The 9,533-nt window shown below is 40.9% G+C and overlaps 1 protein-coding gene across 2 annotated transcripts in view; it reads right to left on the reverse strand.

The window, feature by feature from the left end:
* The window catches only part of HTT (huntingtin), an 88,210-nt gene extending 78,677 nt beyond the window's left edge, over positions 1 to 9,533 (reverse strand). For both annotated transcript variants that reach the window (XM_054202107.1, XM_054202106.1), the window contains exons 1-3: positions 9,146 to 9,533; positions 1,360 to 1,443; positions 802 to 922 (exon numbers count right to left, since the gene is read on the reverse strand). In XM_054202107.1, coding sequence (XP_054058082.1) covers positions 802 to 922; positions 1,360 to 1,443; positions 9,146 to 9,246 — 306 coding nt within the window. In that variant the 5' untranslated portion in view covers positions 9,247 to 9,533. The remainder of the gene's footprint in view (positions 1 to 801; positions 923 to 1,359; positions 1,444 to 9,145) is intronic.

Here is a 9,533-nt window from a genome sequence, read left to right on the forward strand (position 1 = left end):
AAGAAAACTGTTATTTGTATATTTCTAAAGCACAACCTTTGCATCAAGTAGAATAATTACATTGATTCAAAGGTCAAATATTTCAGAAAATGGGGGGTGTGGGGGGAAATGGACAGAAGAAAAAAAGGCAGGTGAAGGTAAACCTGTCCTGGAAGGAGCAGCTCACATTAATTACTCAAGAGGTTCACTTTACAATACTTTCAATCAAGATTTAGACCTTGCCTGACCTCATATGAATGTCTGTCTGCTGTTCTACAACAAGCTCTTCATTCTGGATCACAGCAGGGTAATAAACAATCTCCAGAACACCATGTTTTCCTAATTATTGCCTCCTCCAACTCTCAGGAAATCACACTACCTGAACTACAGCATACTACTAGTCTGGAATGAAAAGCCACTACATCTTTCAGCCTGCTTTTTAATAACATTTTTACCTTTCCTCATGTTAAGTATCTTTATGTTTACAGAACGATAATAGAGTATACCTCCCATACAACAAGATGATTTTAGAAAAGCCCACGTCCTTGTTTTGGTTAACTTGAAGAGAAAAAAGTTAATGAACAACTGAAGAAAAGAATAGATTAGAATGATGAACAATAGAAGACAAGTTAAATAGCTTGATCTGGGCGTAAAAAGCTCTCCTAGGAGCACATACAGAATTTAGTAAAAGAATCTTACTTAACCTCTTACACTACAAGATATTATCAACAATAAGAAAAACTAAAACATCAGTGTGAATTCACACAGGACACTGCAGGTAAGAGATAAAAATCTATTATTACTGTATATAAAAGTTCTTACTTTAATAACTTTATTAAGGCATTCATCGGCAACCATCCGGACATCAGATTCTGCATCCTCACTGCAGAGGAGAAAGAGTTCCATAGCAATCCCAAGCAGTTTCTGAAATTCTGGAGAATTTCTAAATAAACAAACATTATAAAATTACAATGCACACTATGAAAAGCAAACACCAATGCTATTTTTTGAGGGGGTTTCAGAACCCAACTACACATATTCTATATACAGTTATACAAGAGGAGATGACATTCAGTAGATTAAAGCGCTTTATTAGGAGTTGGGAGATCATTTCCCTGCTCTTTCCTACGTAATCTGGCAAGGTATTTCGCCTCTGTGATTCAGTTTCTCTGTCTGAGGTAGAAGGACAATGCCTATTCTACCAATGTTTAAAAAAAAATTTACTTCTTAGATTTTAGGTGTTTAAAAAAAAAAAGTGTAATTTCAGTTTTAAACAGGATTTGAGCATTTAAAATCAGCAATTATCAGGAAGCCTCCAAAAAACTAGGACTCCAAAGTAGCTATTCATATTAATGCAGTAAATTAAAGACATTGTCTTACCTTAAAGACTGAGCAACTATGTTTTCACATATTGTTAGGCAATGATTCACTCGATCTTTCTTGGTAGCTGAAAGTTCTTTCTTTCTAAAAGAAGAACACAATGATAATGAGTCTGAGATGACCATTTATACACTCTTGCTAGAGTAATGTATAATGATTATACAAGGAAAAGGTGCACTCTTCTGATCATTACATAAACAGCCATACACCAACTACCTGTAGTCCCAGGACTTAATATATCAACTGCTGCTGAGAGCATGCAGGCACACAAGCAAAGGGAAGGATACAAACAAAAAAAAAAAGACTGGAACATTTAACAGGGAATATAATATTAATTCCGTAACTTCCACTGAGAAAATATTGGGGAAAAAAACCCAAAGACTGAAGAGGAGTAAATGGAAAGGAAGGAAAAAGTGGAGCAGGCCTAGAACAATGCTGAAATAAACCGACAGAAAAAAGCTGGGTAAAATAAACCATGAGAACAAGTCTTGCAGACTTAAAAATACCACTTTTAAAAAGACCTCTCTCACACATAATATCACCACCTTAGACATTTTTTTTGTCTGACAAGTTCTTGAAACTTAAGAGTTCTACTAAATCAACCATTTTGTATATGAACTGGAAAGGATGCCGAGGCAATCCTATCATATGCCACATTCCCCCAAATGGTTTTGTAAAAATAGCAGAGCTCTAGGCACAGTCTACGCCCATCAAGAATAATGTCCCTATAGTAACACTTGGTATAGGCCAGGAAAGGCCAAGCTTAGACAACTTGCAGCAAATGAGTGTAAAACAAAGAGAATAAAATTCACAGAACAAAAGACTGCATATCTACAAGCAATGTAGAGCACAATATGAAAAGCAAAATTTGTTTAACATTCACTTCAACATGATATAAGCTCCTACAACCCTTTACAGCCGAGTCTAGAAGAGAAGCTTCTTCCCTGCTCCACCCTCAACCCTTACAACGAAGGAACTGGGAAAAAAAGAAAAAGAGACAGATTCACAACTACGACTGCAGAATTTTATTTCATTGTACGCAGTGTCTCCTACTCTTAACTTTCCTGACACAGAATTACTTCTACGAAAGCAGACATTACTTTTAAATGATTAACTGGTAGCAATACTGGAGCTAAACCTGCTTCTTCACACACATTCACAGAGAATCTTACTTTCCAAGTGAAAAGTGATCATCTCTATTTTTAGCATTTAATTTTCTGTCTGAGCAAAAATAGCACAACCATCAAATAGCAAAACAGTATTTCTAAACTAGAAGTTGGAAAACTATGTGAATAACCTTGAGATACATTAATATAGTTAACACAACATTAAGGTCTAACAGCAAGCAGTCAGTAAGCACGCTGAATTAAGCTAACTCAAAATACATTGTTGAACACAATTTTTGAAGAATTAAGCTATAATATATAAGAGCTTTAGCTCAAATAATACTATAGTTTTTGGAAAAAGTCATTCTTTGCAAATATTCCTGTCCTTTTTCTTCCATCAGGTTGGAAGTGGGTAGTTGAAAAGTGCTTGCTCCCAAGATTTCAGTTTTTCTCCTAACGATCCTCTCATCTCACTCCAGAAATGCTTTCCCTTTTAAAAAGTTTAAGGAATAGTTCCTAACAAAACCATAATTCAGCAGTATTTTGTTTAGGTAAGCCTCAGCATTCCTCAAAGAGGATCTCCTCTTTGGCTTGTGTTATCAAGCAACTGGCAGAACACGAGTAGCCCATCTGAATTTGATCAAGATATACAATGTCTTTCTTTCTACCTTGAAAAGCCACCATGGAGTCTTCAACTGCAATTTCAGATCACCTCTAACAAACAGCAAATACTTCCTAAAATGTCCAACTGACTTTGCAACTTAAGTACCGTTGATGCAAACAGGCGCGTAAGAAACTGAATAAATCATTTCAACTTTTATAATAGTTTTACCTAGCACTTCCCGCATCTCTTAGATTTCATCTCTTATGTGCGCCATTTTCAGTAGATACTCAACCCAAGAATAGAACAGGCACAATCTGAACCTGCCCATAAGCTCACTATTTCAGATACAAAACACACTAAAGATATTGCTAAATAAGACTGCTTTCAGAATAAAGTTCTTTATTACCTACACAAAATACAGCCCCGAGCAAGGCAGGCAGTGGTGTTGAATAGTGAGGGATCAATTACATATCCACAAGTCCATGGGCCCCGATGGGATGCACCCGAGAGTGCTGAGGGAGCTGGCGGAAGTCATTGCTGGGCCGCTCTCTATCACCTTTGAAAGGTCCTGGAGAACAGGGGAGGTGCCTGAGGACTGGGGGAAAGCCAACGTCACTCCAGTCTTCAAAAAGGGCAATAAGGAGGACCCAGGGAACTACAGGGCGGTCAGCCTCACTTCCATCCCTGGAAAGATGATGGAATGGCTCATTCTGGGTGTCATCTCAAGGCATACAGAGGAAAAGAAAGCTATCAGAAGTACTCAACATGGATTCACCAAGGGGAAATCATGTCTGACTAATCTGATAGCCTTCTACGATGGCATGACCGGATGGATAGATGAGGGGAGGGCGGTAGACGTGGTCTACCTTGACTTAAGCAAGGCGTTCGACACAGTCTCCCACAGCATCCTCATAGGGAAGCTTACGAAGTGTGGGCTAGATGAATGGACAGTAAGGTGGATAGAAAACTGGCTGAAGGGCAGAGCTCAGAGGGTCGTGATTAGGGGCACAGAGTCTAGTTGGAGGTCAGTGACGAGTGGTGTTCCCCAGGGGTCAGTCCTGTTCAATATATTCATCAATGACCTGGATGAGGGGATAGAGTGCACCCTCAGCAAGTTTGCCGATGACACAAAGCTGGAGGAGGTAGCTGACACACCAGAAGGCTGTGCTGCCATACAGAGAGACCTGGACAGGTTGGAGATCTGGGCAAGGAGGAACCTTATGAAATTCAACAAGGGCAAGTGTAGGGTGCTGCACCTGGGGAGGAATAACCCCCTGCAGCAGTACAGGTTGGGGGCTGACCTGCTGGAGAGCAGCTTGGTGGAAAGAGACCTGGGAGTCCTGGTGGACAACAGGATGACCGTGAGCCAGCAATGTGCCCTTGTGGCCAAGAAGGCCAATGGCATCCTGGGGTGCATCAAGAAGAGTGTGGCCAGCAGGTCGAGGGAGGTCATCCTCCCCTTCTACTCTGCCTTGGTGAGGCCGCGCCTGGAGTACTGTGTCCAGTTCTGGGCTCCCCGGTTCAAGAGGGACAGGGAACTGCTGGAGAGGGTGCAGCAAAGGGCTACCAAGATGATTAGGGGACCGGAACACCTCTCTTATGAAGAAAGGCTGGGGGATTTCGGTTTCTTCAGTCTGGAAAAAAGACGGCTGAGGGGGGACCTTATCAACACTTATAAATACTGAAAGGGTGGGTGTCAGGAGGATGGGGCCAGGCTCTTTTCAGTGGTGCCCGGGGACAGGACAAGAGGTAACGGGCACAAACTTGAGCATAGGAAGTTCCACCTAAACATGAGGAGGAACTTCTTTCCTGTGAGGGCGGCAGAGCACTGTCACAGGCTGCCCAGAGAGGTGGTGGAGTCTCCAACTCTGGAGACATTCAAAACCCTCCTGGATGTGTTCCTGTGCAACCTGCTCTAGGTGACCCTGCTCTGGCAGGGGGGTTGGACTAGATGATCTCCAGAGGTCCCTTTCCAACCGTATGATTCTATGAATACTACTCAAACTGGTACAGATCAACCTCTTCAGCAGATTTCTGCAAACACACCTAACGCTGAATCTACCACCTCACTGAAATAACTAACTTAAAAATTTTAAAAGGCCTGAATAGAGAATATTTAATGTGAAAACTTTGAAGGCATGCATATAGTTAACAAGTTACCATTTAAACTGAAATAACAGAAACTAGAGGTGAAGACTAACTAAGTTACTATCCAAAGGGAAAGAACAACAAACATTCAACCAAGTTTGCTGTACTGAATCTTTCATCTGCCATTTGGTTATTCAACTTCCAAAAAAATTAGCCTTTGAAGGAATGAAATAAAAGGTGGAAGACAAACAGTTAATGTACCTCTTGTGCACACACACATTTTCTGTGCCTACAGACGGAGAAGGATAACAAAACACTATCTGGAGAGAGAACACATGATTTTTTTATTTAAAAAAAAAAAAACAAACACAAAACTACAACTCTATTCAGAATTATTATGAAGTCCTCAAGCAAACTGCTGATGAGGATACCTGGGGGACAACAGTAGCATTGCATATTTCTTAGAAGAGAGCTGAAGTCGCAAGCCCCAAATGTAAGGTCACTGCAGATTGCTGAGTAACAGAAGGCAGGAGATATTGGAAGTAGCAGTTATCTACAGGAAAGCTTCATCTCACAAGCAGAGTAGTTTAATCTTCTGCATGCTTCTACAGACAATCTCTAGCCAAGAAGATTAGTAAACAATATAAGAAAACCAGCAAGCTCAGATAATTTTGCACTCTGAGTCCTGATGAGCTGGCTATAAAGAGATGCAGCTCACTGATGTTAATTTTTGTTTAGGCCTTGGAATTAAGGATATGTAAAAAGAGTACAGAAGCTCTGAAGGTGAATCAGCATGAAGAAAAAGGGCCAAGCCAAATGGCTTGACATTAATCTTGAGAAAAGCAACGGGAAACTCAAAAAAGTCTATTAATAACAAGCAGAAATATGAATGTATCAAGAAATAAACTAAACCCAAATACGGTGAATACTTCAAACGATATTGTAGTAACACAGACAACGATGGATATTTAAAGTTCTACTTTACTTGACTAAATTGTTTATTTATAAAGAACTACAATACACTCTACAAATGGTAACTCCAAAAAAAACATCTAGGAACCACCACTAACAAGCAGGGCAATAGGCATTAGCCACGCAGTTCAGGTGGTCTTCAGTTAAACAAAAAATTCATGATACCTCAACATATAGCACTGATGTAACATGAAACCAATCTATGACCACAGCTTGAGTCAAACAAAAAAAATCCAGAAAAGTTCATGTATAGAAAAATGGATATTGCTGGAGAGCACTTTGTCTCTTGCAGCACCTTTCACTGTAAAGGTAGCGATTATAATCAAATCTAAGAAAAAAAAATAAATTCAGAAATAGGGCACAATTACAAACAGTTACAGTAATTAACTTTTAGAACAAGTTAACAAGAGAAAAGGTGAAGAATCCAGAAGAAACATTAGCAAGTCATTCTCTCAACACACTGATAAATAAAACATAAGTAAAAATAAATAAAATGTAAAATATAGGATGTTATGTGACAGCCCATCTGCTTTTTAGTATCACTGAGTAAACTCTGAATTTTCACATCACACTAATCAAATTTTAAGTTAGTGGGAGCTTTGTAATCCAATACAAAATGTCCAACTCCAACTGAAATTTAAGGGTCTGAAAAATCTAAAAATAGGTATGGAAGAAAATAAGCTGCCTCAGCAGAAGTGTATAGAAGCACTATGACAACAGAGAGTTCAACCTAAGTTTTCACAGAAGAAAAAAAAAAAAAACCCAGCAAGAGACAAGAGAGGGGTCCAGAAACTGACATCTGACTATAATGTATAATAAAAGCATAACATGTGATTATTGACAATTAAAATAGCTCAAAACAGAAAAAGCTCTTATATTTTTGGTAAAAGCTTGAATTCAATTAATATTTTAATAAAAGTTAAATAAATTTAATAAAAATTTATATAAATTTATAAAATTTAATAAAAATAAGTAAAGTCACAGTATCGGTTTTATCAAGACTTCAGAAGTCACTGTCTTAAAATATAGCAAAGAAAAACTTCAATACACATTGTGCAAACAATTAAGCCTTCCTTACCCCAATCTCTGTGATCTTAAAACATTTCACAGTAGGACTCGTTCACTAATCAGATGTAAAATACTCAGTTTCTACCAAAAATATTTAAAAGGAACGACAGCTTCTCGCTCGTCTAATTTAGGCAACAGGACAACTGTGATCTAATGGACAATGTCAAATAGATAACTAATGAAGTAATTAAAGAGCAAACCAGTAGCATTTATGCTATGACATTCACCAATTAATTTATTCTTTCACTACTGAGAGATAAGCTCGCATCCTTTTACAACAGTAAACAGACAGAATGATACGAAGTTACCGCACAGACTACAAAATATTTGAGTGCTATTTGTACAGAACCACAATGAACATGAACACCTCTTTCCAAATGCAAGGAAAACACAGAGGCAATTTTCCTTTCCAGTTCATTACAAACAAACAAAAAAAAAATATGCAGACAGTATCGTGAGTTACATTCACACTGTCACCTGGTATTTCACTAGAAGTTTGGAAAACTTCAGCAAAGACTGCCACAATACCCTTTCATAGGCTTTAATGAAGGTTAGAGCTGTTACTGAATTTGTATAGCTCCTGGGGGCACGCAATACCATCAGCTTCCCGAAAACATACAGGCTATTTTTAAACACAAAACAAAGTCAACAAGGACAACTATAACCCTAATTTTTTTTAACATTTTGAGAAGAGTATGCCTAAATTCAGATCCCCAAACCAAGTATAACATCCTGCAGTAAGCACCGCAAATAATTTTCAGGACTTTCTCTTGAAATACCGTGACCTATCTCATCAGTAACTTTCTAGACAGATTTTTTTCAACTACATAGAGGAAAGACTAGAAATAGATGGCCATCTATCCTTCATGTCACACAAAATACTAGCACAAAAAATGCACACAAAGGAGCAACTAGTTCCTGCAGACCAGGAAGGCATCTAAAAACAAACAGCTCATGAAAAATATGATTTTTCATGTATTATGCCCCATAAGTGTGAAAATGCATTGGGATTGTTTGAAAGAACACTCTCCAAACAGTATCAACCATGATAATTTAGTTGGCATCCATATCAGAATGTACTGTGGGAGCAGGTGGCCTGGAGCCCAGCTCCACTGCTTAGCATCCTCTGCCAAAACACTATGAAACTGCCAATTTAGAAGTTACCTGCTCCTCAACCCTTCTGTTTCTCCTATATCCCCAACAGCTGGAGAAAAAAAGCAATAGTGCAAGTCGTGTATTTATACCGTAAAAATCCTCGTGTCTTTTCACCTGCTCAATAAAAGTTATTTTTAGAGGATGCAAAGTGTAAGGGGCAGCACTCTGGTACTGAACAGCTCCTCACCCTCCTGTAATGCCTCCCGACAGGAAACCTGAATATCGCAGGGATGCAATACATTTGCCCCGAATGTTTAAGAAAGCAAAAGGGTATCACAAATAATTAAACTAATTCCTCATAGCTCTCTGCACAGCAAGCCACAGCACAAGACTTCAAACGAAGTTTGTCATGAACAAACATCCACATCAACTCCCCCCAGATGCATTAAGCTTAGTGCTTTAAATTATGCTTAAAGGTTTTTGCCTTTTTTTACAGCAGTTTATTAGCTGAAGATGTGGTTTTACTTCCTAGAAACAATCTGTGAACCCCATATAGCATTCTTATATCTCCCCTTCGTTACCCACGCTACTGTATTTTCAAGCGTGCCTGCCCACAAAGTTACTCCGAGCTTAAAACTTAAACAGAGAGCAGGCAGCACTCCCAGACACGTCCACAGGAACAGCCTCCTGCCAAGGACAGAAAAGCACCCCGGGACTAACTCCTCCGGGGACGGCCAGCTGCCTCCCAGGCTGTCCGCAGTTCCAGAGCGGCGCCGGCGGCTCGGCTCCCCCCGGGGCAGGGGAAGGTGCCGCCGAAGCGCTTCGGGAGCCCCCCCGTCCGCGGGTTACTCACGGTCTCTGGAGTGGCTCCTCGGGGATGGCAGCCGGACCCTGCTGCTGCTGGAAGGAGCGCAACGACTCGAAGGCCTTCATCAGCTTCTCCATGGTGGCCATGTCCGCTCCGCCCGCGCCGGCGGCACCGACCCGCCGCTCCGACCCGCCCTCTCACAGGCGCCCAGCAGCGGCGGCGGCCACCTTCCTCCTCGCGGGCCCGACTCTCCTCCTCCTCCTCTTCTTCCTCCTCCTGGACTCCCTCTCTCCCACTCGCACGGCGCCCTCAGGCCAGCCGCGGCGCCGCCGCAGCCCCTGCCGCGCCGCCCCTTCACTGCCGCAATGAATGAGGGAGAGGCCGCAGGGGGCCGCGAGCACTCCCCAACCGCCCCGCCGCCATCTTGGGTCCC

Source organism: Rissa tridactyla, chromosome 5, assembly GCF_028500815.1.
Source record: "Rissa tridactyla isolate bRisTri1 chromosome 5, bRisTri1.patW.cur.20221130, whole genome shotgun sequence".
Taxonomy (NCBI): Eukaryota; Metazoa; Chordata; class Aves; order Charadriiformes; family Laridae; genus Rissa; species Rissa tridactyla.